This window comes from Toxotes jaculatrix, chromosome 19, assembly GCF_017976425.1.
Source record: "Toxotes jaculatrix isolate fToxJac2 chromosome 19, fToxJac2.pri, whole genome shotgun sequence".
NCBI lineage: Eukaryota > Metazoa > Chordata > Actinopteri > Toxotidae > Toxotes > Toxotes jaculatrix.
Genome location: NC_054412.1, coordinates 8,646,884 through 8,674,485, shown reverse-complemented (window position 1 = coordinate 8,674,485; position 27,602 = coordinate 8,646,884). Strand labels below are relative to the sequence as shown.

At 41.4% G+C, this 27,602-nt stretch overlaps 3 protein-coding genes across 6 annotated transcripts in view; 2 read left to right on the top strand and 1 right to left on the bottom strand.

Annotated features, from left to right (window-relative positions):
* The window catches only part of akap12b (A kinase (PRKA) anchor protein 12b), a 43,959-nt gene extending 33,691 nt beyond the window's left edge, over positions 1–10,268 (top strand). For both annotated transcript variants that reach the window (XM_041064163.1, XM_041064164.1), the window contains 2 exons: positions 2,140–6,519; positions 7,778–10,268. In XM_041064163.1, coding sequence (XP_040920097.1) covers positions 2,140–6,515 — 4,376 coding nt within the window. In that variant the 3' untranslated portion in view covers positions 6,516–6,519; positions 7,778–10,268. The remainder of the gene's footprint in view (positions 1–2,139; positions 6,520–7,777) is intronic.
* An 851-nt stretch (positions 10,269–11,119) lies between these two features.
* zbtb2b (zinc finger and BTB domain containing 2b) lies at positions 11,120–18,799 on the bottom strand. 2 transcript variants are annotated; one of them, XM_041063693.1, is made up of 3 exons: positions 18,659–18,799; positions 15,923–16,103; positions 11,120–15,429 (listed from the first exon to the last, which is right to left on the bottom strand). In XM_041063693.1, exons 2-3 carry the CDS (start codon positions 16,093–16,095, stop codon positions 14,013–14,015), a joined length of 1,590 nt encoding a protein of 529 aa, XP_040919627.1. In that variant the 5' UTR covers positions 16,096–16,103; positions 18,659–18,799; the 3' UTR covers positions 11,120–14,012. The 2 variants fall into 2 exon arrangements, with proteins under 2 accessions (XP_040919627.1, XP_040919628.1); XM_041063694.1 differs by having other exon boundaries at positions 18,643–18,784.
* Positions 18,563–27,521, top strand: armt1 (acidic residue methyltransferase 1). 2 transcript variants are annotated; one of them, XM_041063696.1, is made up of 6 exons: positions 18,563–18,630; positions 22,369–22,537; positions 23,082–23,187; positions 23,309–23,550; positions 23,969–24,134; positions 24,336–27,521. In XM_041063696.1, exons 2-6 carry the CDS (start codon positions 22,479–22,481, stop codon positions 25,116–25,118), a joined length of 1,356 nt encoding a protein of 451 aa, XP_040919630.1. In that variant the 5' UTR covers positions 18,563–18,630; positions 22,369–22,478; the 3' UTR covers positions 25,119–27,521. The 2 variants fall into 2 exon arrangements, with proteins under 2 accessions (XP_040919630.1, XP_040919629.1); XM_041063695.1 differs by lacking the exon at positions 18,563–18,630 and having other exon boundaries at positions 18,808–22,537.
* Positions 27,522–27,602: the final 81 nt, after the last annotated feature.

The window sequence follows — 27,602 nt, the reverse complement described above, 5'->3', positions numbered from 1 at the left end:
GTGCGGAACCTTATTGAAAACAGCTTAGAGGTAATTTCCTATTTAGGCACAAGTAAGCCTAATGTGTTTCAGCCAGTTATCTTAGGATTCATATTAGATAAACACTTACTTGCTGACTTGTGTTCATATGATGTTTGTGGTCTTTCTGACTTCCTGACTTGCTCACTTAACAGTGTGATTGGACAAGTACCCTGAAAATTACACATATGTGAGACAGACCTCACTACCATGTGACACCCATGTAACTTCTCAGGCCCTATCTTTATTCATATTTACATTAGCCTGGCAAAGTCAGCAAACTCCAAACTGCAGCTTGTCTTGATAACAGGAAGGTTGACCACCCCCCTTCTTTTATTTTGGGAGGCCAGAGAGGGTTAGAAGGCTATTGTGTTTGCATGAGTGTGTGTCTTGGGAAGGGGGTGGGTCCCCCATCCATCCTGCTGTGGTGGAATTTGGGTCAAGGGGATTGGGACTTATTTTAAGGAGGGGTAGTAGAAGCCTGTATTGTTTGGCTTGAATCATATATGGGTGCAGACGAGACGCAGTTTAACTGAAAAACAAATAAACATTCTTGAAGTCCCCTGGCATTTAAATTCAGATTATGTTTAGAGCATCCTAAAATAATTTCCCCAAACATGGAGTGAGCAGCATAGCTCACATTCCTCTCAAGTCAAATCTATACATAAGATATGGGCGTGCCCTCGCTAAAACCAGTTCTGTGTGGCTGTACTTCTTTATTTAATCACACATATTTAGTGTGAAATACTTTAGTGTTTGGGGAAAGGTTTTACCTAATTACTTTTATTGGTCAATTAAATCCTAAATAATTAAATATCACTTTTTCTTCTTTAAAGCTGAAATATTCCAGGAATTCAGTGCTACTGAGGGAAGCTTCATGCCTATAATTTAGGAAAAGGATGTGGACAGATGTGGGCGCACAGTTTTACATTTTTGTGTGTGAGACAAGAACACATCTTTCACAAATATGGAAAGATTTACAAGCTGAATCCAATTTTCATAGAAGATAGCCAATTGAAAATGGGAATTGGGATCAATTACCTTGTTTTTTTTTCCACTTTATATTTTTTTTGTATATTTGTCTTGAATTAAAAAGTGAATTATTTTATAGTTAATGGCTGCATAGTATTTTGATGTGTGTTTTGCTAGTGTCTGATAGGGGTTAAGAGCAGGGAATAGTTCCCACAGTGTGCATGGTTTTTGGCAGTGTGTATGCATCTTCGTGTTTCCCAGTGTGTGCAATCAGGTAAGCTGATATCTAAGCATTAACAGTCCTGGGAATTTGTTTAGAGAGTCCAGTGGTATTAGATGTGAGGTTTCCCAGACTGTAGTGAGATCTGAGTAGACAAGGAAGAAAAAAAGAAGAAAAACTACAGACGCTGGCAGGTTGTCATCCCCCAACGCCTTCCTGTGTCATAGCACAAACAGACGTGGCAGACAGACATCAAGTATGTTTTTTGTCTCTTTTGTTGTTAATATGTCATTTGTCTTACACTTGGGACTACCAAAGAATTACTCACAGTAATGCATTAAGTGTTTCTTTCTGACACAATGCACCATTGCGAAGGTCCACAAATTGCCAATTGCATTACTGTCACTGTGCAACATTTCCTACTAATCTCCCTTTGGGGGTTTTCTGTTTAAGTTGTGTTGATGCCAAACTTATTACTTTGGCTAGTGTGCATAGCATGGGCTTAGCGGGGGCCAAATTACAATCTGATCACAATTAAATAGTCATATCCTTGATAAAATCACGTCAGGAGGTCAGCAAACACTTTCTGTGCAACATCTCTAATTATCTGCAGATGGCAAAGAGGCTTTCACTGATGATACAAAAAATCACATTTGTGTAATTTCTCCTCAGACTAATGACTTGACACAGAGTAGTTTATGCTGTTTCGGCCAAGGAGTTGATTTCCTCATTATTACCTGAATTAGTTGAATTGGATGTTACAAATCTTAGCTGTGGTCAAAGCACTTTTTATACAAATATCATGTGAATATTGTTTGTGATGTTCCTGAGTGTGTGGTTTACAACTTCCTTCCACGGAAGTTGTAAAACTTAAGTGAGAAATCTGATCAACATCGTTCTGAGAGTTCTTTCTTTTCTCGTCTTTTCAGTTGGCCAGCCTGATGGTGTGTCTGTGGCTCAGACAGAGGAGGCTCCAGAGACTATGGGCACCATCCAGGATGAAGTGGCTCCTCAAGTGAATGGCGAGAAAGTGGAGAAAGAGTCTCCCGATGCCAATGACATCTCTGCTGTTGAGGAGAAGGCGGCAGATGAGAAACCTGACGATGCCAGTGAAGTGGGCTTCAAGAAGATCTTCCGCTTTGTGGGCTTTAAGTTCACGCTGAAGAAGGACAAGAGTGAGGAGAAAGACCCTGTGAAGCTGCTGACAGTCAAAGACAAAGAGGGAGAGGAGGTTAGTGGGACTGATGAACCCACAAAGGAGGAGGAGGCTGTCACTACTGAGGAGAAGAGCACTGCTGAAGAAAAGGAGGCTGAGACAGAGGCACCTACTGTTGAGGCAGAACTCACTGAAGATACTGACAAAGCTGAAACCACTGACACCCCAGCTGAAGGCACTACTGCTGAGGCTACTGATGAAGCAGTGAAGGAGGAAGGAGCTGAGGAGGAAGGAGAGACCACTCCACCCTCCCAGGAGACTACCCTGTCCCCCCTCAGAAAGCTCTTCAGTGGAGGACTCTTCTCTAACCTGCGAAAGAAGGCCAGCATCAAGAAGACAAAAGAAGAGGAGGAGAAGGAGGCAGCTGCTGAGGAGGAGACAGCTAAGACAGAGGAAACTGATGCTGCAGAGGGTGAAAAGGGGGAGAAGGCTGAGGCAGAGCAAGAAATAAAGGAGGAGGCACCAGCAACTCCTGAAGAAGAAAAGCCAGAGCCCAAAGAGGAGGCCCCAGTTACTCCAGAGGAAGCAAAATCGGAGGCAACCGCAGAGCCCGAGGTCACTGCTGAAACCCCTGCTCCTGCAGCAGCTACTACTGATGAGACCAAACCAGAGGAAGAAAAGGCAGAAGGCGGTGCAGAAGAGGAGAAGGCTCCCGCGGAGGTGACTTCTGAGGCTGAGTTGCTGTCATCACAGGAGAAGGCAAAGCCCCAGGGAAGCCCCCTGAAGAAGCTCTTTACTGGAGCTGGCTTGAAGAAGCTGTCAACTAAGAAACAGAAGACCAAGAAAGATACTGAGAGCAAACTGACTGAGTCTGGGGAACAGGTAGCTGAGCAACTTCAGTCCTCCACTGAGTCTGCAGAGTCTCCTAAAGCTGACAGTGGGCCGTCATCTCCAGAGGAGTCAGGAGAGCACGTTATTTCTGTGGAGGTGACCCAGAATGGGGAGACTGAAGGTGAAGTTGCCTCTGATGGAGAGAAGAAAAAAGAGGGCATCATTGCCTGGTCCTCCTTCAAGAAACTAGTAACACCCAAGAAGCTTGTGAAAAGGTCTTCTGAGAGCGAAGATGAAGCCACAGGTGAGAAACCAGTAAAGTCAGCCACGCTGTCCTCTTCTGAGAGTGCTGCATTAGCAGATAAGAGTGTTGAGGAGGAGGCTAAGGAGGAAAAGACAGCCGAGGAAGAGCCAAAGACTGAAAACACTGAGAAACTGGTCAGCAGCACTGAGGAGCCCAAAAAGAAAATGGACACGTCTGTCTCCTGGGAGGCCCTAATGTGTATGGGTGGACCCAAAAAAAGGACAAGGAGGACCTCTGATTCTGATGATGAGGAGACCAAGGTTGAAGAGGATGCAACAGCAGCAGCAGAAGCAGGAGAAGGGGAACAGGAGGGCAAAACTGAGGCTGCCATTGTCACTTCCCAAAACACAGAGAGTGAAGGAGAAGTTGTGTCCTCCCCTGAACCTTTAAGCATTCCCCCCGAGAGAGAGTCTGCCTGGGACACACTGAAACGTTTAGTTATGTCAAAGAACAAGGCCAAAGTTGAGGAAAAGCCAGAGGAGAGTGCAGAGCAAGTCCAGTCAGACAGTGAAGCACCAAAAGATGAATCATCTTTCTCTTTGAGGAAGTTCTTCCCTGGACGCAGAAAGAAGAAGGCTGAAAAACAAGCCTCCACTGACCTGGGCTCAGGTGAGGAGGACTCCGACACCCCAGCTGTGGTTCCTCTCTCAGAGTATGACGAGCAACCTGAGGCTGAACTAGAAGTGCTGGCAGAACCAGCTGCAGTCCAGACTAAAGTATCCACTGAAGATAGATCCCCTTCATGGATTCCAGCCACTGTCGAAGATGTCGATGATAAACACGATCAGCTGAGTGACATCCCAGAAGAAGCAGAGAATGCTGCCACACCAAAGTCTGTTGACACTGATATTGCAGAGGATGAAAATGAGGACCAGGCCCCGCCATCCCCTAAACCTGCAGGTCGCATGGGCCGTAGGTTGTCCACAGCTGAAGTGAAGCCTGTCGCTCCGGCTCCAGCTGCAGAAACCACCCCTGTTCCTCAAGGACCTAAGTCAGAAAGCGCCACGGAGGTTGTGGGGAGTATTGAGGCCCAAATCTGTGAGATTCCACCCCAGACATCTGTGACTATCGAAGATGCACCGATACAGGTAGCTTCTGAAAACATTGAGAGTGAAATACCAACTGAGAAGGCAGAGTGTGAGGCAAATACCATCCTGGAGCCACATGCTCGTAATGAGGCCATGGCTATCTGCACTGGCCTAGGCACCAAGGAGATTGCCAAAGTAGCTCTGGAGAAGCCTGTGATGCCCCTCGCTGAGTGTGTGGCTGTGGTCCGGGATGCTCTGAGCACAGAGGTGTCAATGGAAGAGAAGCCACCAAGCACAGAGGAAGCTACTGTTGCAGAAGATACTGTGTTCAAGGCCCAAGTACACCAAGTAGAAACCACTGAGCTGGAGCCTGCTGTTGACACTTCTCCGAGTATAGTGGCAGACATTCAAGCTGCCACTGAGAGCTATGAACCTGAGATTGAGAAGATCGGAGTTGTCAGCACTGTTCTGGACGAGTCTGAGGTTGTTCAGGCCGCCACCGTGAACGAGAACTCTCCTAAAGCAGTAATAGTCGATCCCATTACACCAACATGTGAAACTGCAATCTGCACCCAGAGCATTGAAGTCACTGAGGCAACTGTGGAGACTAAGGAAGTGAAAATAAACACGGAGCAGCTTTCTGCCAGTGAAGAAAATACACCTATAAAAGAGGTAGTTCAGGTTGTGCCTGAAGAGATATTTTCTGCTATATGTGAAACTACAAAGTCCACCACCACAAAGGAAACCGAGCCAGCCATCCCTGTCGTCATACCAAGTGAGGAGGTTCCTGTTATCAGAGAAACAGTGGTCGTTGTTGCCCCGCTCAGTGTGGGGTCTGAACATGTGGCAGCTTCAAATGAGGTGGTCATGGAAAAGACATTAATGTCAGAGTTAGTCTGTGATAACTCAATTGAGATGCAGAAATCCAGAGAGGAGGGTACAGTTGTAGAAAGTGTGGAGGCCACTGCTTTTCAAGCAGCAGAGTCAGAGATTAGCGCAGTCATTGAGCAGGCCAGCAAGAAGATGGAAGAAATAGAAGAGGATGTGCAGCAGGAGAGTCACATTGAGGCTCAGAGCATGGTCATCGCCCAGGCTGTCATTCAGGATGCCATGGATAAAGTTTCAGAAGATGCACCTGAACCCAAAAAGCCCGCCAGCCCAACAGCCACCACTTCGGCACTGGTCCAAGCAACAGCAACAATAGAGAAACAGATTGAGACCACAACCGAGGCCCCTGTTGTCACTGACACCCCTGTTGCTGTCGTCTGTGAAAAACCAGAACCAAAGTCACCTCAGCCACTTCATGTTGCCATGGAGGTCTTGGACACCATCCCATTTGAGGTTACAGAGAATCTTGATGAGTCTGAAAAGGAGGAGAAGAAACCAGAGGAAGAGTTGAAGCAAGCTGTGGAGGTAAAAGTAGGTGAAGAAACTGCTGTAGGGGAAGAAGTTGTGGAGATAAAAGCAGAGAGTGAAGAGCTTGAACAGGTCAAGGAGGAACAGAGCAAAGAAGAAACAGAGGTTCAGAAGCCAGATGTAAAAGAGGCAGCTGAGGAAGTGAAACCACAATCAGAGGAAACTAAGCCAGAGGCCCTGTCAGAGGAGAGCAAAGAGAAAGTGCTTGAGATCCACATGCCAGTCCAGGTGGTCCTGCAGGCAGCACAGGTCGTTGAGGAACCTTCAGTGGAAGAAGAGGCCGTGGAAGAATTTGACAGCAATGGTCCCGTGGCTGAAGGCACTAGCAAAAAAGCTAAGAGCCCTGAAAGTGCAAGCAAACTCTCAACACTGTTAGAAGAATCTCAAGTGACTGCTTCAGGAGAGGTGTCCGCTTCCAGCCCTGTCACAGAAGCAGCAGCCAGCCAGCCAGAGACAGAGAAAATACAGTCAGGAAAATGTGCTGAAGTGATGGCGCAAGTGATTGAAGTGATTGAGGAGGCTGTGAAGGAGATCGAGCCTGTGTCCACAGAGATCACAGCAGCATCATGAGCAAGTGAGACTGATCTTACAATTTTGATATGCGTTTGAATGTTTATGGCAGCTGTTTTATATGCTAACAGATCAAAGGCCGGTGATAAACAATGAGCTGGAGTTGGACAAGTAGCGTTTTTTTTTTTTTTTTAGATTTTTAGTATTGTAAAAAATAGTTATGGAAATGTAAGAAATGAAAAAAAGGTAGTTACTTTCAAAATTCCTCTGTTGGCCTATCATGCAATCTTCTCATAGTGGCTTTTTTGAAACATCAATGGGCCCTACTTTTATTAGGGAGAAGGGGAGGGGATTTGCCCACTGACCAGATGAAAAAGCTTTTGTTCAGGCTATGAGTAACCAGGGGACCTTTGATATCAAAGCAGGAATGCCGCCGTTGACCCCTTCTTTGTAGACTGGGGTCTTAAAGGGAAGCGGTGTGTGAGGGGCAGATGAACTTGTGCTGAAAGACTGATTATGATTCCTCCACTCCCTCCTCCTGTTTTCCTTCTATCATGGGCTCAGTATGGAGTCAAGAAACCATGTCGGACTACGCATTTGTTAGATTCAGTTACAGAGCTTCAAAGAGCTCAAGATGTTTTTTTTAGTTGCTTTGATTGAATTATATTTTCAATATGTGCAGAGAGATAATGCAATTTTTAATGTGTAACAATGTTTTAGTGTCAGTGTCTGAAGTTGTTTGTTACAACCAGTGAAGAAACTGGGTGTAGTCCCCTTTCATATTCTTTAATCAGACATGCAGTTCTGCAGCAGAGGAGAGTCTGGAGAGGAATAGAAATGGGAGAGAAGGTCAGGAAAGAGCTTAGTGAGTTACAGCAGCTTAAAAGCAGCAGTGGAGCAACAATCCCCTCTTAGAAAGTGTGTGCTGAATCATATAAACAAAGCCTGAGAGGCATAAAAGGACAAATGAAAGAGGAAGGTTGGTAAAATCATGCATTAAAATAGAAAAAAACATGAAAATGGGAATATAAAAATAAGAATATTGTAGGGGTATTAAAATGATTGTGCTTTATATGTACAGTATATAAAAATTTCATGTTATATTCTATTTATCTCTCACAATACACAGTACATCACCACATCAAAATGTCCACATTTTAGGTAGAACCAAAGAAATGTAAATAAAAATGGATATTCCTCTATTACACTGAGAAGTAGATATATAATGATATTTTCATCCATCCATGGTTTGTTTTTCCCGAGAAGAAAAGATGCAGTGTCTTCTTGTTCATAATATTTGTTTTTGTGCCTCTCCACCACAGCTGAAGATACAAGACTAATGCCTGGGAGACACACTGTCTGGACCAGGAAGTGAGTGATAATGGAGAGAGAGAGAAAGAGAGAGGGAGATAGAAAGAGGCTGCTCTGTGGTAACATGCTGAGACTGGGCCCTGCCCATCCCATCCCGCCCAGAGAGACTGAGTGACTGAGCAACAGCTCTGCCATTCTCTCCACCTCCACTCCCACCTGTACTCCGACCCCATCATGCAGCCCTGTCACAACAACGTGACCTCCCCACCGACTTATCCTCACACACTCGTTACTCTCTCACACACACTCACGCATGTCCTGTGCCTCAGAAGCAACCCATCTGGCTTGTAATTGGTGTGATGTATGTTCAGTGTCTCAGTGACTTTCCATTGCCTTTGCTGCATAAGGTGAGAGTCTGCAACCTGGTTGAGTGTGTATCTGTGCATGTGTGTGTGTGTGCGCGCATGTGTTTGTATGTGTATAGTAGCAAGAGTGAGATGGTGTCGGAAGGTGAAGAGATGGAGGATTATTATCTTGTATATTGTATTTATATCTTGAGTATTCTTTCATTCGCCCCCAAGTCTTTATTTTTTCATTTTTTTGTCCCATTTTGTTGTTTTATGGACATCGTTGCCTGTTTTTAAAATTCCCTTATTAAGCTGTGAAACATTAGGTATTCTTTTGAGCAACAAAGGTTGATACAGAGAAACCTCTCTAAAGATTTCTAGTGAAATTTACCAGAACAAACGTGAATCTGTTGTGTAAAAGTGCCTCATGTGTCACAGCTTTAACTGTCATTATTCAAAGATTATTTCAAGCATCTGTAATAATTATATCTAAACCATGGTACAAGTGTGATTCCACTGTAAGTGATTTTACTGACTGAAATCAAAACAGGAGGGCAGACGTGATGATATCTACCAGAAACGCACACCATGTTTAACTTTTGACACATTCTCTTGTCACAATGTGTTCTTCACTCTGCACCTCAACAAAATACTTAATAAGCTTCATGTAGGTAAGAAACAAAGAAACAAACAAACAAACAGACAAACAAACAAACACTGCCTGATTTACTGTGAAAAAGACATTGCTACTCATAATTTTGTGTAATAATACAATAAAATACTGTTATAACACCCTCATTTGATCATGTGGCAGAGGTATTTGCTAAGCAGTGATGTGTAAAGGATACAAATGCCAGTTTCTGATGCTGGATATGTCATACTCTGTAGACACGTGCATGTAAGAAACACCTACAAAGCATATCACGTTCACAGTGTTTTCTGAATTACTGTGTGACATAAGTATCATTGTTGTGTAGTAGTTTTATTGAGGTTTAACGCCTTCCTTTCTACACTATATTTATATTTCTTTATGAAAAGACAGTATGTCTTGGTGTTTGCTGCCTACAAAAAAAGTACACCTTATAGTCTTCAGTCATTTGTGTCATTTTGACTTAAACCGTTTGTGTTACCAAGGGTGATTAAGTATGAAAACGGTCTTTGTTCAGTTTAGTCTTCTGCTAGATGTGCACTGTGTCGTGTTCTTCACCAAGCATGATAGCTCAGGTTCATTAAACTGGCACCAGGGAGAATGTAGACTCACTTGGATGTGGATTTAGAGAGGCACAGACTGTATGGTACCAGAAATAACAACAAAAGCTCATTTTACTCTTAATTTAAAAGCCAAATCGAGTCAGGATAAATCAGGGAGTCACGGTCTTTCCATTGCTCACAGGACTAGTTGTGTAAGTCGCATTCAATTAAATTGAGAAAGCATCTACTCAGTGACTTTGACTCACGGCGACTTTGACTGGGCTTATTTTGCAAGTTTATTGACAAAGTGCAAGATATTTTGCGATGGAGGTATATCTGAAACATTTTTTGGTTCCAGTATTACCACCAAAACAAATGTGACTATGGGTTACGCTGGTATTTATTCATTTCCCTACCAAATTTAACAAAGCTGCACTGTGTCAATCACTCAGATATACTTCGAGTTACTGGTAAGTGCTTCTATAATCCTTTTATTTCAATTTGGTGGCTCACATTTCACTAAGCTTTATGACCAAACGAGAGAAAGACCAGGAAGTACAGACCCCTGTTAGGTCACCTACTTCCCTTTACTTTGACTGTAGAGGGTGTGACACATCCACGACACTTGCTTTATGTATAATAATTGAGTAAAAATGACAGAGTGATCTAAAGACTTTTGCTATTGTTTCATAATGTAAAGCATTTAGTTGGGGCACTCGCCCACTTTCAGTCCTCCCTGCTTTTTGTAACACACTTAACTGTGAACCTGTTAACATTTGTACAGATTGTATACCTACTGTATGTACCTAAAAATCATATTGTTGTAATATTAACTAATAACCTGCAGCCATTTAGCATAATATCCATGTAGCATGGTCTTAATTGTCTTTTATATTTTCCAAGCTGTTAATAGTAAGGATACAGAAACTTGTCTATATTTCATTCAATAAAGTTAGAAAATTGGTGTGTGCTTCTTTTACTACATAAGTAATCAATATTTACCACAAAAATAAGTGATGCCCCCCCCACCATTTATCATTTATAACCAGTTTATAAACATTTAATAAATAAATGGTTTATGACACACTATGATGTAGTTGTAAGCACATGTAAGTGTTTATTAATGTGCTTGTCAACATCTCCTGTAGGCATCCATAATTGGAGGCTGGTCACTTAACAATCACTTAAATTCCCTTATATCTCAAGTAGCAACACTATGCTGTGTGTTCTAACATCTCCTGATGCTGTTGTGTCGAGGTAAAGACAAGCCAAAAACATCCACGATTATAAAAAGACAAGTTTTTATTGTTCATTCTTCACTGAAACAAAAGTGTGTTTATACAGAAAATTACTCACATTCCTGAGAACACAGACTGATCACAGTAGATGTCAGATGGGCACTGGAGAGTAGGTTAATTTTGTGTGCACTCAAGTATCATGGGTTGGGGTCCTCACTAGTCCTGAAATTATTGTTTTGATTAACAACAGTGGACAGAAAAGAAAATTTTGAACTTCTCATCTTCCTGAGATGCTGAGATGTTAAAGCACGCACATACACAACCATTAAGTTACAAGACTGGTGTGGCAGAGGAACAATTACAACTTTTAACTGAAGAAGGATTTAGATTTTTCATAAAGCACATTTCTGTGTATCAATTGAGCTCTGAGAAATGAACATCAGTAGTACAGGATTTCAATCCCCTCAACAAAGAAGTATCGAGACAAGACACAAACAAGAATCCCTCTGTTAGTCAGCACAAAACACTTGTGAGCTTAAATTCATAGACATTTGTGTTTTTATGTGAACTAAAATGTGATGGAATATTCACTTATGTTCCAAAAGATGGCAAAGATGGTCATATAATATGCAACCACACAACCACGTTAGCTGAGATATCACTTTTCAGATTTGACAGATTTCCCCTTCACTTCAGACCTGAGATGACAATAAAGAAAAACAGCTCCATCTAGCCAAACACTGGGCTCATTGCATCAAAGCAACAACTGCTTTCCCACTTCAAACTAATTAAAACTGGGCCTCATCCTCACTGTCACAAAGCTGAATCTGAGGATGAATAATCGGCCTGGGTGAAGATGGCTCAAAATAAACAGAAAACAAAAGAACACAATACATATTAAAGATACTAGGGATGGGCATTTTTTCATTAAAAAATGGCAAATAAAACCAATGAAAACTAAATTTAAAATATATATTTTTATAATACACATTAATGAGCTTTTGGGTGGCTTAGTTAATCATTCAGCTTTGAAGTTATATTACAAATTACATTATTTAATCTTGTGAATTGTTAAACTGATCTAGGATAATCACTGCTATAGTAGGATAACAGGATACTAAAATGATTGGACTAGCTGCAACCTAATAGCATTATGGCTTAGATAAATTGAGAAGATCCAAAACATTTTATAGTTTTTGCAGCAAGAAAGCAAATTTTGTAGTAATTAATAACAACACAGTATAGAATTTATTTCCTACTGGAAGAAACAACAATAACAATAGTAAGACGGTTTTCCAGGCCTATCTCCACTGGCGTGTGGTGTGAATAATAAAATATGTTAGAATAAGAAAAAAAAAGGGGGGGGGGGGGGGGGGGTCAAAAATGTCAAGTTATTTTAATCACAGTTTAATTGCGGGTTTGCAACAGAAAAAAACAAAACATGGTATTGTTAAAAATATGCCACTGGAGCTGGATTATTATACTTGACACTTTCTGACATGACAAACTATATAACTGCCTTTTCACTTCGGTTGCTTCACATTTATTGGACATGTATGTAAATATTTTTTCACAATTTCCAGTCATCAGTAGTACACAGAAAGTGTTCTTGTTATCCCAAAGAACTGATGTTCTAATAAATAGCACCTTTTATATTCCCATAACACGTGTCCAGACAGCCTGGCATATAGCGATATGACCCTGTTATTATATTTCTTGCAAACATCTTCTTTTTAAAGCTCTGAGTGTCCCGCTGTCATCTTTGCCTGAGTTTACCTATGACCTCCACACTGACAGGTGAAATGGTCAGACTCTACTGCTCTAAACCTTATATACATTATCATGTTCATCTGCATATTTTCTCCCACAACATTCTTCTTTCTTTTTATTACATTTTCTTTTAAATAAATGACTAAGGTTGCAACCACTACTTATTTCTGATTTGGAGAAAGTTAAAGAACAAATATAAATGTCAGAAGGTCTACAATATTATCAATCTACAATACAGAGAAAATGTTTCCCTTTGCACAAAATGAGTAAGGAGGTTAGCAATTAGTACAAATTTGGCAATGGGAAAAGAGACCTAAAATCCTGAATAATCTTTTTAATTATAATGTATCTTTAAAAGCTCAAACGATGATAATCAAGTTCAGATTTTACGTAACATCTTGAAGAAATTAAAGTTAAGTTTAACATGCCCATCCCTACTACATAAACTTTTGTTAAACCAAATGTATTTCTATTTTCAAAGCTATTTGTCTACTAATATATATACACCTTTGCAATATAATGTATTCTTTGTAAATATAGCGCTGTATATAAAATTAGAAAAGCATGTCAAACTAAATTTAAGGGCTTTTAGGAGTAGATTCAAGCAAATTATAACATACATACTGTACAGGACATCCTCTTATCAATGTATGTGTGTCTGGATGGAACATGTTTCTTCTTCAATCAGAGAATTATACAACATAAGTGAAAATGAGAAATTAAAAAAAAAAGATATAAAAGTGGCACAACAGTAAAGACAATGACTGCTCTTGCTTGTGACGTGACCAGTTTCTGGTCACTTCTAACTCTTATTATGATGAGCAATTGTGCTTTAATATGCTGCAATCAGACAGGACCAGTAACCACACCACAGCTCAACACAACATTGAATAAACAAATAAATGGTTAGTGAGCACGGTGCAATTAATGGTCATTACATTAAAATTCAAGATATTCATTCTGCGGAGCCAAAACCTCAACCAAAACATAAATGGAAGACAAATGTACTGTCCTGCATATTGGGTGTCAACTCAAAAAAGACCGCAGATTGTCTCAGGTCTGAATACTTCTGTGTGCTTTTAGGTCGAATTATACCTGCAGAATCAGCACCTCATTTCTGACCATGTGGAAACAACTCTTCTGTGCAGCTCAAGAGGGATTGTTAGTGGTTTCCACTTCTTTCTCCTCGTCAAACATAGCACAGCCAACTCATCTCACAACACAGTCTCCTCCGGAACTGTCTCAGCTTCCTCTTCCTTTCATACTGAAAGTCTGCCTGCGTAGCCTCACCACAACGGTAACGCTTACCAAAAAAAAAAACAGCGTGGTACAGACTGACAGTAACAGTGGGAGTCTAATACAGATGTACACCAATACTAAACTGATGAGATGAAACAAGGTAAATAGTCCTTTCTTCTCCCTCATTGGTATTTAACTTGACCTTTAGCCATATGTTAGTTTTATTTGCTTTTCTAATGATGTTGGTTTGAACTCCTGAGAGCTATAGGCTATTTACTTCAAACATTTTGTCATACAGAGGGTCAAAAAAATTCAAAATACTGTACTCAAAAACAAAGCAAAAGGTTTAAGTAGATCAAGAACCTCAAACATACATACCCTGACTAACTTTAGCTTACGTATTAACCATAATTTAGAAAATAAAAATACATGTTAAAAAGGACAGAAACACCGTTTTGGCACTACTCTACGAGGATCTCCTCAGTCTTTATAGGTTCTATTGGGGTGCCAGAGTTGGACAGATCAGAGCCTTCGTCTTTGGAAAACTCTTCACGCTGAAGCAGCATCCCTGCCTCTGTGTTTCCCTGCAGTCCCACTAACCCCCCCTGGGTGAAGCACAGGTGTTTGATCACCTCGTTGGGGCTGGAGAAGGTGGTCGCACAAATGTTACACTTGTAAGGCTTTGACGAGCCCAAGAACATCGCCTCCATCTGGCTGCTGTCGTCGCCTGCAGCGCACAGCTCCATGCTCTGTCGGTCAACCATCGTGTAGGTGTCCGATCCCTGGTTCAGGCACACGTGGCGGGCTGCCTGGTTGGCCCGGCAGAAGCTCTTGCCACAAGCGCTGCACTTGAAGGGCTTTCCTGTGTGGATGTACATGTGTTCGCGCCAGTGGCTCTTCTGAATGAACTTGCGCCCACATGTGGAGCACTCATACTTTCGCCGCTTCACCTCCCGGTCCAAGTCGGCACTCTCCAGGTTGTCAATGTCCGCAATGTCTGACGGAGGTGGTGTGTCTGCTTGAGAATTCACGCCCCCCACCCCCCAGCTGGATGTGGATACCTCTGCCCTGGGAGAGTCTGAGTTGGCACCTGAAACAGGCGTTTGCTCACTGTCACTGATGATCTCGACTGCTGTAGAGGCAGCCGAGGCACTTGACCCTTGCTTGCTTCCCCTAAGCACCCCCTCTGCCTCTAGCATGCTGTGTTCTCCAGTCATGACAGGTGAGAGTGCATTACTGGGCTCAGTCGGGGTCTGCTGAAGAGCCTGGGTGTGCTGCAGGAGGTGCTCTCTCAGCAGGCATCTCTGGTTGAATCGGCTACTGCACAGATGACAGGAGTAATGCTTCCTAAAGGAGGAACTCCTCTTCATGATGCTGGGCTTTACGTGGAGGATGGCACTGGCTGAGGAACCACCTGCACTTAGCAAGTCAGTTCCCCCCTCCTCAGCTACAGGCCTAGGGCCACTTGTTGAGGCCTCCATGTCTGTGGGTGAGGAAGCTAGCTTGGACGGTAAGGAATTTGCATATGAAGCTGTGGTGGCTGGCGTGGATGGGTATTTCCCCTCTGACATGAGCTGCTCGACATCAAAAGGTGAGGAGAGCTGCCGTCGAGTGGGCAGTCTGGCTGACAGTGCCGCCTGTTGGTCAGAGATCTGGATGCCATAGAGGGAAGTGGAGAGGTTTATGCTGTGCTCAGGGTGTGAATACACTGACTGGCTGGCCTCCTGCAGGAGCGGATAGGCATGCAGGAATCTGACACCCTGCTCCAGCCTTGCAGGGTCTATCAGCTGGGGTGCAAGCTTGCCTGTGTACATCAGGTTGAGGAGGTAGCTGAAGATATCAGGCTGTATGTCAGCAGCCTTCAGGCGCACACAGTCACTGAAAAACAAACACATTACAGTTGACTACTGACAAATGATGTGGGAGGTTTTGATGCTGTGTGTTATCAGCAGCAGCAATGGTTGGTACAGGTTTCAGCTATCAACAGAATAGAATAAATGTGTCTGGATTCAGCGATCACAGTGGGGGAACCATCACACATTGTCAGGGAAACGTATGTTTTGATCTTAATGCCATTACAGACCCTTCAGTTTGTCACCTCAGTAAGATTCACTGATTTGAACAATGACATTAGTTGTAGGTCAATACACTAAAAAGATTTAGATCCAGTTCAGCGCTTAAGTACAGAGAAAAGACTGCTTCTATGTTTGACAACACAAGAGCAAGTCCATGTTATTTCAACATGTTACCTGTAAGTTCTGGCATCAGAATTTGGTGTTAGGTAAATGTTCTGATGTGTCATCTTAAAGTGTTTTTTTAGCTTGATTCTGAGCCTGAGTCTGATATCACTGTTACTACATTGCTCCTTTACCTGTCCTGGTGAATGAAGAGCATTCTGAAGTAGTTGGAGAAGGCAGCGAGGACGGCTTTGTGGGCTTTGAAGAAGACATCTCCTATAGCCACAGTGCAGTCGCACAGGAAGCCAAACTCCCTCTGAGCGTTAAGCTGCTGCAGCAGGATAAGACCATGGTTGGCCAACTCCATTCTTTAACCTGCACAAAGACACACAGAGACACACACACATGGAGCAATGAGTTTCCTGTCTGGAAGGAGACCAGAGTTTATTGTGACCACAAAGAGTCAGGCTGACAGGGGTGATCTAACGACCTTGCAAAGGCTAACCTAACACAACAGTGAAGAATTATTTTGTGACACTAGAGACAATTTGTCCAGCACCAACTTCACAGAACATTATTCCAACTAATGGTATGGATTAGGCTGTGTTAATAGTTTTAAAACAGTTTTGTACTCAGACAAAGATGGTTCTTAATTGACTTCTTATGACAATTTCCACAATATAATTCTCAGATAGTCCCTGGCATGGATAGTACTAACATGCAGCCTTAAATTGAAAAAAAACTGTCAAGTTTCTAGAACATAGCTACAGTGCCAATGGTCAAAAAACCTATTCTGTGTACACCTCTGATGTGTTTTTTGTTCCTGCTACTTCAATAGAAATTGGTTTCAATTGGTTTTCAATATCAATATCTCCGCAGTTCTTGTCTATGCACCAAAAAGTTTGAAGAAACATCACTTTGCCTGATTTGGTTCTGATGAAGCCCAAACCCCCAAACTCAATCTCAGTGTTTAAGAGCTCCATGTATTCTGGTGACCAATGAGATGTGTGTTGTTGACCTCAAAGGTCACTGGAGGACTACGAGAGCTTCAGGCCATCACATGATCAGGGTTATGGGTGTCGGCACACATTCCTAAGGTAGAACTGGTTCTACCCCCCTTTCAGTGAAGAATGGAAACAGCAGGGTGAATCTCCTTTCTCCTGCACTTTCTCCATCACACACACAGGCAAAGAAATGTCTAAAGACAGAAGGTATTGGAGACTTCATCGGCCAATTTAACCCCGATAGATCAGAATTCTGTAGTTCTGTGTATCACTGCTGTATATAAAAACACCCCAAAAGCCCTCTTCACATATGTATTTCATCAGAGAGGTCAGAGTGCAAAGATGCTGGCACTGCAGCACTCCAGGAAAAAGGCTAGGTTTCCATATCTTGTCAGAGATGTTTTGATTCATTTTTTTCCAACAATTTCAAGGCTGTGTTTGTGGTGGTCCTCACTCTTCATCTTTTCCCTGCCTTATCCTAATATATAAGACAGACAGCATACATTTTCATTAAATTGCACAGACTCGTGCTGTGTTGTTGCTCCTTCATCACAACTCACTACAGCTTTAGTAGATAATGTTATTTGAATTATGGTATGATGCACATATCATGCCTCTTTCAGTGTACTTTAAATTTTGATTGGGTTTTTGTTGTGCAGTTCTTTTCAGTTCTCTGAAAATGTAATATGAATATGTGCCTGAGTGCCACAATTTAGCAAAACAGTACTCTTTTTAATAATGAAAGGCTCAACATTTGTTTGTGCAGTGAATGTGTTTGCTCAAAGCAAAGGGCAGTCAACTGATGATATACAGACTAAACCAAAACATTTAGGAATTAATTTAGAACATTCATCTAAAATGCAAAGATCTCTATGTGCCCAGCTGAGATGGGATATGGATGGTATATCAGTTTGGAAGAACAAAAGCGATTTGTTCAATGTGATGTATGACTGAAAATGTGTTTAATTCTATTGTCTTGTGTCCTTTTTACTGTGAACTGTGCAATACTTTCTTAAGTAAGATTAAAAAAAAGATACAGACTTTTTAAATATTGATGACCTGCAAAGATTGAGCTGGCCGTTCACATATGAGACATTTAAAAGAAAAAAAAACATTTATTGGATTAACAGTACATACGCAGCAGTTCTTTTCTGTCCTTTCCTTTCACATAAATATTGAAAGAAGAACATCTGAAAGAATATCTTAGCATTTATAATGTTGTCTTTTGTTTTTGTACATGTATTCCGGAAGATGCATACAGTGAAGTCCTTTAATCCCATGTGGCGTGGTCCAGATGTTTGGCACAACAGAGATCAAAACAAAACTATAAAACTAAACTACTGATGAGCCACAATCGACCAGTTTGGTTTCATAAGAGCCAGAAAGTTAGCCACAGCACCATGTTAATCAATACTAACTTGTTTGCAACAATAAAGCACCGCCCCTGATGTGATGTAGACACGTGGAACAGTTACTTCCGTAGTGAGATTTTCTGTTATTCACCGTTAAAACCCGCTTGTGGGTGAAGCGTGAGAGGAAGGTTTAACACGCTGCAGGAATAAAACTGTTCGATAATGGGAACAGAAAATAACAGTTTAGTAGATAGAGCCTTCTACAAAGGGAACACAAAAACGAGCGCGCCTACACTGACTCCTGCCTCTGCTTCGGGTCTCTCTCCGTTGCTACTGCTAGCGCGAGAAAACGGACATGCACGCACGCGGGCGGGCGCGCACAACACACACACACACGCGCGCGCGCGCGCGCGAGGAAAGAGCAAGAGACGCAAGGGGGATGGGGCTGGTCACGAACGCGTTTCTTTTAACTTCCCCGTGACAATTACAGTTAGCCAAAGCGTACACAAGTAGCCAAATAACGTAACACTGCCAGTAAACGAAAGGGTGAGTATGTACCTAAAAACAGCCGTACCTGCACACCGCTTAAATCCGTGGACTTTGCCGTGTCGCCGTTGTTTGTTTGTTACCGGGGACTCGTCCGTCCTCTCTGGGCTCGCAGGAGCTTGTACTGTTCCTTGCAAACGCAGCATTCGTTGGCGGCGGAGAGGGTCGTCCGTCGGTGTTTTCCGGTTAGGGGTTTTACGTTACAATCACATGACTGTGGGTAAAAACCAGCCAAAAAACAGCCGTTGTAAAAAAAAAAAAAACCGTTGAGCAAAGGGGCGGTTGAGTTAACGTTAATTTCCCGCACTGTGTAACCGCCGAGAGATCAACGCTCGGCTAGCCAGCTTTTTGACAGCCGGTGAGGCAGAACATAGACGGCTGAGAGCTATGTTGACTCACCGTGTGGTAGTTAATCATTGTGCGCCTGCCGTTAACGACAAGTTAAACAAAACACCCAAGTGTAGTCCCTCACTGTCTCGCACTGAAATAACGAAGAACACTGCTTGCCCACAGTCGTCTCACATTTATTTATTTATTTATTTAGGAAGAGTCAAAGTTTAAAGGAAGTATACAGATGTTTAATGTTAGCACCTAGTTAGCTGCATTAAAAATATCTACCGTGGGCGTTATGCGACATCAAAACGAGGCTTATTAGCTTTAATAACACGAATGTTAAAATATTCATAACCTAGAGATGAACATTTGCATGTTTATTAAATGGCATTTCCCCTTTTGAATCCTTCACAATTAATGACTGACAATAATTATATGATATATACAAAATTCAAGGTCAAAATACAAACACTACTGGAGTAATATAAAAAAATTTTTTATTTCTGTTAACAATTTTAATGAGCTTTGGTATCAAAGTAAACCTGGCTGGGAACAGCTTTATGCTTTGTCTTTCAGAACGTAATTTTAGTACCGGTGCGATGTGAAAACCACACTAAGGTGGTTTTCACCAAGCCTTTTATTTTACAGACCTACTTTTAGAAGCGGGATTTGAATTATTATTAATACCAGACTGCACTGGTCACTGGTTGAATACTGGTTTGTTGTTTGTATGCGTTACAGTAAAAAAAAAAAAAAAAGTGTTTCTTTAATTTGTGAAGTTAGACTCATTTCCAAGCACCTACTTAAAAGAGTGCAAATAATGGTAGAGGGAATTGATTCCACTATCTACACAAGAAAACAGGCTTATTCCTGTAACATACTAGTGCATAGTAATGTGTGTTCACCCTTGTGTACCATACAAAAGCAGTGTCAGATGTACGTAAATCCCCAGTTGTAAACAGTGTCATGGATCCCCTGTAGGTTGAATAACCTTTAATAACCCAGTCACACCAACAGTAGGCACAGTTTCTGTGACTCATTGCCTCTGTGTGAAAGAAGTAATTACCCCTGCTTGCTGTAGTCCCTTAATGAGCTCTTAATTTACAGCTGTTATTTTGTGATTACAACAAAGGATTGCCTGTCAAAATAGGCTGGGAACTGATAAACTCAAATGTCTATGGGAAACCCATTTTGAACAAGAACAAGTATACCAGTAAAGAGAAAAAGTGGAGATCTCGGAAATCGATTTCAACCACACACTGGCTGTCCAGAGGCACAGGAGGAGTAGAAAGACTTGCACTCCAATGCACTTTGGAGTCACATCAATATTTTGTCATCAGATGTTGTCATCAGTGAGTTGGTGGATGTTATCTCAGTGTAAACACTAAAACCAATCCAGACCTGTCATTATAGAGTTGCATTTCAGCCTTAGGACAGGGAGTCCACAGGTCCAGACTAAGCAAGTTATAGTTCCCTTGAAAACGCTTGTTAGGCAGGCAGAGAATGGGTGGAGAGTCTGTAAAAGGAGACAGATCGAATAGGAGGGGACAGAAATGTCTATGAGACCTTAAAGTTTATGTCCAGTCAACAAACAACAGAGCTGTAGGTGATCCTGTCCACAATGTTGCTGAGACTAATTAACTAAAAATCTAGGCCTGTGGGAGAACAAAATGTTTAACAAACAAAACATTGATTGAGACCTGTGGTCCAGCAATAGTAGATGGTAATGACAGCAAAATAAAAGCATGTTTACTTTGCTGAAAGGCCCACAGCAGGGGTTTATTGAAAGAAGGAGATAAATGGTTACCACTCTGGCTCACTGTTTTCCATCATTAAAATCAATACATTCTAGTCAATAGATTTTTATGATAATGTTCTACCATTAGAAAAACAATGTACTCATGTTTAGGCTCTGTTCCTGTGTCTTTCTTATGCCCTCTTAATCGTTGTCTGATTTCTTTTTTTCAGAACAGCTTATTCAAAACAGATGCAGACCGAACCTTCACATGACTTCCCAGCTACTGATTCCCACTAAATTGATTTTTACGGCAGCAGCGTAGTCTGCATGAAATTGCTTAAAAGGTTAAAAAAAAAAAAAAAAAAAAAAAAAAAAGCTGTTGCATGAGACGGCTGTGTGGTGAGCTGAAACACCTGTTTAAACAGGACCTTTAACGTTAACTGGCGCCCTGCCCCCCACCCCCACCCCCACCCACCCGTTCATGGCCTGTTTTGAAACCGGAGTGGTGAGTCACTCCTCGCTCGGTTTAGAAAAACAGATCCGGCCAGGCTGTGGCCCGGCGGGGGGATGGGAGGCCGGCGGGGGATGAACACCGGAGGTGGACGCAGCTGGACTCCCACTTCCAAGGACCCCACATCCTGACAACGGCTCGCCGTGTTCCCATAGTGACCGGGGCTAAGCCGAGAGAGGAAAAAAAAAAAACACCCCCAAAATTAACTTATATGCGTATCTTTCCAGCCTAGTTATCGTGGGTGAAGCCAATCGATTGGTTATGTTCTTCAAAAAGAGAATCATTATCAGTCGACTTCTTTAAAAAATATAATATTATTTTGTCATGGGGTAAGCCTATTTTAATCGCCAGTGTGCTTATCCTTTTGTTTTTTATACATTTTTTTTCTTTTCCCCACTGGTAACAGGTTAATGCAGAAAAGACAGCATTCACAGCCATTTTGCTAAGAAAATAGGTACCGACAGCCTCACTAACATACAGAACCATGTAACTCTCTACAAGACTATTACAACATATTGCATAAACTATGATAAACAACGTACAAATGACGACCACTGTATGCGCACAAATACTGTTCAGCTGTATTCATGTATATTAGTATTTGATCAGGAACCCACTACAGAATTGCTCTTCTTCACCAAAATCATATTCAACCGCCCCCCTCTTCTTTTCCCGCCAAAAGGCCTTTAGGGCTCGGGGGTGGGGGTTCGATTTCTGCCCTTTTCTGATAGGACGAATCAATGTCTCCGTGACGACCGTTGCTGTGGACAACGGGGGATGCTGGGGTGCTGCAGCAACAGCCGAATGCCATGCGCAATGCACCACTCTTTGATCCACAAAAGAAAAGGCCCGCTTTGAAAAGACCCACTTGAAGTCTTTCAGACTGAAAGCGGATATGTGCTACAGAAAGCCAGTCAAAGAAATTAAACACGGCACGGTTCAAAATCTTTGAAATATAATGGCAGTAACAACACGCATGGGCATGGGACATGCCAACATTGCAGTTTACACATTGCCCGCCAGATGGTGGCATCGTATCCTAAATAAAATCGAAGTCTACAGGAACCAGGAAAGAAATATTAAACATTAAGGCGTTTCTTTTCAGAAACAGGGGAAGTTGAGCTTGATATAATCTCCTTTGCTGTGTCACGTCTAGAAAAAAAATTCCACCGCCGTCAAGCCTCAAGCAGAGTTCCTGAATTAGTTCCTGTCCTGGGAATTTTATCGATAAAGTTTGAATTTGAACCGTCTCCCACTGCTGTAAAGATGGCGGCCGATCAAACAGTGCAAGAAGTTCCCCTTTCGCTGTCTGCTAAAGTGGTTGGGTATGTTGACAGCTCATTTAACTACTTTGTTAACACGTTAAGTTATGTGTTTGACTACGCTGCTGTATCAAAACGGCTTCATAACGCTGACACTGTTGTGTTCAAACTAGCAGTAGCATTAGCTCATTGCTAAAAGAGACTGTTGTGTTCAAACTAGCAATAGCATTAGCTCATTGCTAATGAGACTGTTGTGTTCAAACTAGCAATAGCATTAGCTCATTGCTAATGAGACTGTTGTGTTCAAACTAGCAATAACATTAGCTCATTGCTAATGAGACTGTTGTGTTCAAACTAGCAGTAGCATTAGCTCATTGCTAATGAGACTGTTGTGTTCAAATTAGCAATAACATTGCCAACAGGCTCAGATAACTTAAAGCATATATATTCGTTGGCGACACCGTTACTATTGCAAGTGGCATTTTCGCAACCGAAATGTTTGCAAAGTAAGGGCTAACTCACGTTGTGTTAATTACATTAGTGCATGCACCTGCTCCAGTTTAAAGAAGTGGCTGTGTAATGCTCCCGGATATATGTTTCTCTGCAGGTCATTTGCTTATTTGACTGTAAAAGACAGATTGCCGATCATCCTGATAAAAGTTATAGACACAATACATCGCAACAAAAACAAGTTTTTTGAAGAATATGGAGAGGTAAGAATAATTTTTGACCACCATAATTTAAGTTGTTTTATTTTACTACATCCGGAATTATAAAGCACATTTGAACACTTGAATTTGGTCTTGCTTGTGTTTCCTCACTATTTTCATACAGGAAGGTATCCAGGCAGAGAAGCAAACAATATCTCTGCTGTCTAAGCTGAGAAATGAGCTGCAAACTGACAAACCAATACTACCATTGACAGACGGCCTGCAAGACACAGAGTCCTGGAACCAGTACCTGCAGAGACAGCAGGGACTGCAGGGGGACCAGGAGTCTGTCAGCTGGTTTAAGTCTCCATGGCTTTATGTGGAGTGCTACATGTACCGTAGAATACAGGAGGCACTCTGGCTCAAGTGAGAGAGGCCTTTATATCTTTTAATGGGAACTGTTGCTGTCCTATTTCCTGCTTTCGAGTAAATGTCTTTTGGACTGTGCGGTATTTGGCTATATTTGTTTAGATAAGCAAAATCAGAGGACAAGTTTTTTTATGATCATATTTACACAGCACCTCAAAGCACTGGTAATTAAAGATGTGCTTCCACACTCAGTTGTCCAGAAAACATTATTTGAAAATCTGGAATCTTTATATTCTTACCACGTACTACGAAATTTACCCTCACTATTCCCACCATTAAAACAAGTCTTCAAGGAAATGGCACTATTTAAAAATGGCAGTATTTAGTAAATGATATAATGAAAAGAATTGATATATTGTCCAGCCTTTGTTCTTGTTCTCCTCCAGTCATGATTCTGTTTCTGTTTTTATTGCAGTCCCCCCGTCAGTGACTACGATGTCTTTAATGAGGGAAAGACACAAAGCTTTTTTGAGTCTCAACAGGCTATAATGGTCTTGTGTACATACATGGAGGGCATCAACAAGAGCATGCAAGGGCTGTCTAAGAATCAGCTGCTTGAACATTTCAACAAGCTACTGCAGGTCAGTATCTCAATACTAATACAGTATCTCAATACTAATAAAAAATGTGCAGTGTCTTACAGCTATGGTAGATGAGCACTTGAAGTATGTAGAATTCAGGGTGATATGTATATATATATATATATATATATATATATATATATATATATATATATATATATATAAATTAGGCATCCATATTTATTATTTGACTCTTCCTAGGTTTCTCTGTGGGGGAACAAGTGTGACCTGTCTATCTCTGCTGGCCAAGAGAACTCACAGAAGATCAGTCCCATAGATTCCCTCAGCAGCCTACAACCCTTCATCTTGGTGGATGACTCCAATATGGTATGGTCAACTCTTATTTCTGCCCAAAGGCCAGGACAGTCAGGGGAAATGAGTGCAGGCAGAGTGGACATTGTACTAGACAACGCTGGCTTTGAGTTAGTCACTGACTTGGTCTTAGCAGATTTCTTGGTTTCCTCCGGCCTTGCACGTGAGATCCATTTTCACGGCAAATGCTACCCGTGGTTTGTCTCTGACGTCACAGCTAACGATTTTCAGTGGACCATCCAGCAGACCTTGGCAGCCAATCACAAGTGGATGTCCAAGAGTGGTGCCCAGTGGAAGAGCTACCTGAAGGAGGGTGTGTGGTCCTATCATGACCATCCTTTCTGGACACAGCCCCATGAGTTCTGTGACATGGCAGCTGAGGCTCCTGACCTGTATGCGACCCTGCAGGGGGCAGACCTGGCGCTGTTTAAAGGTGATCTGAACTACAGGAAGCTGACGGGGGACAGGGACTGGGACCACGCAGTTGGCTTTGCTACAGCACTGCGAGGTTTTGGGCCTGCGCCACTGTGTAGCCTGAGGACTCTCAAGGCCAATGTTCAGGTCGGTCTGCGGCCAGGCCAAGGGGAGAAGCTCGCCTCCCAAGATCCAGACTGGATGATCAGCAGCAAATACGCTGTCATTCAGTTCTACAGCCCAAAGTCAGAACAGTAAGACTTAACACAGGATCTCACTGTGAAGATGTGGATTCATAATAATGTTACAGTAAGAACCATAAGCAGAAGATACCTTTTAAGCCATAAGACCATTAAGTTGAAAGAGTTTGTTGGTGTCTTTGTTCCTCTTCATCAATTAGCACATCCTGTTTGATACAGAAATGCACCATAACCAAAATTTTACATTTTTCAGTATACATTTGTACAATCTCATACTTGCAAGCACTTTTGGATCTAAATGTTTTCCCATGATTTGAACAGAACAATCATTTATGGTGAGAAATTTATCCTCAGAGATAACAAATCAAGGTTTTTTTTGGTTTGGTTTTTTTTTTTTGTTAAATATCGCAGATAGCTAATGTGTTGTGCTCAGTGTTTTATGTTACAATGTTTACAGGTTAATGTGGATGCTGTTCACAATAATTGAGTTGAAATTGAGTAAGCACTGAGCTTTATAAATCTCTGTCCTAGTGGAGCAATACATTAGTTTTTGCATGCAGTTGAGGAGAGTGAAGAATAATATAATATGTTATTTTTATTTTAATTCAGCTCAGCTCAGGTTGTTTTACAGTTGCTCTCAGTGTCATTGATATGCATGCATGCATCAAAACATGCAGACAACTATTTAAATTTACCTAAGGCAGATCATAACATCATTTAATAACTGTTTTGTTCAGTTTGAAAGATGGTAGACTGTTATTGGGGCAGTGTAAGATTAACAGTGACGACATGTACTCGTTTTGTTTTAAATGGCAACCCAAACCTCTGTATTTTCATATATAAAAGTGAATTTTTCTGTGCACACAGTTATGTCATCTCAATCCTCAGTGTGAGTTTTAGTACTTCAGAGGTCCCCACTATTGGGGGAAATCATATCACTTTCATTAATGGGTTTGATTTAATAAAGAATTGCAATGACTGGTTTTCTTTCCCCACTGTTGTACTTTACAAGCATGAAAAATGGAAGATGTAGGTAACAATGACTTTATTTTGCAGCATTTCTCTTTTTATCCAAAGTGGTGACTTGATTTACATTTTATCTAGTGTGCACATCCAGACAGTTTAGTAGTCTCTGTCTTTTATTTACATAAATATTCAGCCAAATAATTTGAGCCAATAGACCTAAATCTGTGAGCAAAAGCGTCTGTGCACTCTTAAAACAATTCATCAGTATATCGATACCATTAGATGTTTACCTGGAGTGTGCCATTTTTCTTTGTTATTTAATGGCAGTTGTTGCCAGACCTCTCTTACACTTGGGGTCAGGTTGGACCTAGAAAAACAGCTGGAAATGCTGCAACAGGTGTATCACAATTCCGGATGGGCTGGTGAAACTGAGCGGCACCATTTAGGCTGCTGACATGCTTGGTGAATGTGGTCTGTAATGAAAATGAAGTCAACTATTGCGCAAAGCATTCTATCTTGAGCCATTTGAGTGATTTAGCTGTTTCATTTGTCACCCTTCATTTTCCTGTTTTCTAATGTAACAGTGTCTTCATTTTATTCCAGGGGAAATGCAAAAAAATATATATCATCATCAGGGCTACTTGTTTTCCACTTGACCTGACATGTCCTGAAAATTGGGCTGTTTACTCAAGAAAGATGTTGCACAGAGAAGAGAAAATGAAGCCTCTGTGCCAAATGTTCGGTTTTCCTCAGCAGTGGTCGTCAATAATTTTTGGTGATCAGATTTAGCTTTATTAATTTCTTGCATAATTCACAATGTGTCTGAGAGTATTACATGTAAATGAGTAGTTGTAATTAATATGTCACCAATTAGTTTTTGTGCTCTTGTATCATTTCATCTGAAATATATAATCCCATTTTACAACTGCTTTAAATGTGTGAAAATAATTCCTACATTTATGGTGTGTTGTTAGTTTGAAGCTTTTCAGCTCACAAGGTTGTTTTTTTACCTTGACGTCTGGTCCCAAGGACTAAAAGGATCCCTGAAAATCACAAACCTTTTGTGATTTTCTTTTGTGCTATAAACATAAAAAAACATTAATTCCCTTTTAACTTTATTTGCATAAATGCTCTGCCCCTTTGCTTCTGTTTGTTTATGTATAATGTTCTTTTTCATCCTGACTTGACCTGATAAAGTCAAGTCAGGATATTGTCCATATTTAACCTGTGCATATTGTGGTCCTCTTATGTATGCCATCCTCCTTTCAATGAAATTTCACCATGAAAGTATGATTTTCTTTTCTATTTCTGTCAATTTCTTTATAGGGTTTATCATAAGATAAAAATTAAGTTGTGCAATGTCTGATTAAAATAACCATGAATCCCCTCATTTGGGATTCATTGAGTAATTATTGGTTGTCAGAATGAGATTTGGCCCCCTTCTCTGTTTGCTGTGTTATGGTGACCTGGCACTTTAACACACTGTGGTTATTGATTTGGCTGGATCTTTAATTTGTTTATCCTTTTTTTTTTTTTTTTTTTTTTTTTTTTTTTTTTTTTTTTAACCTTTTCACTG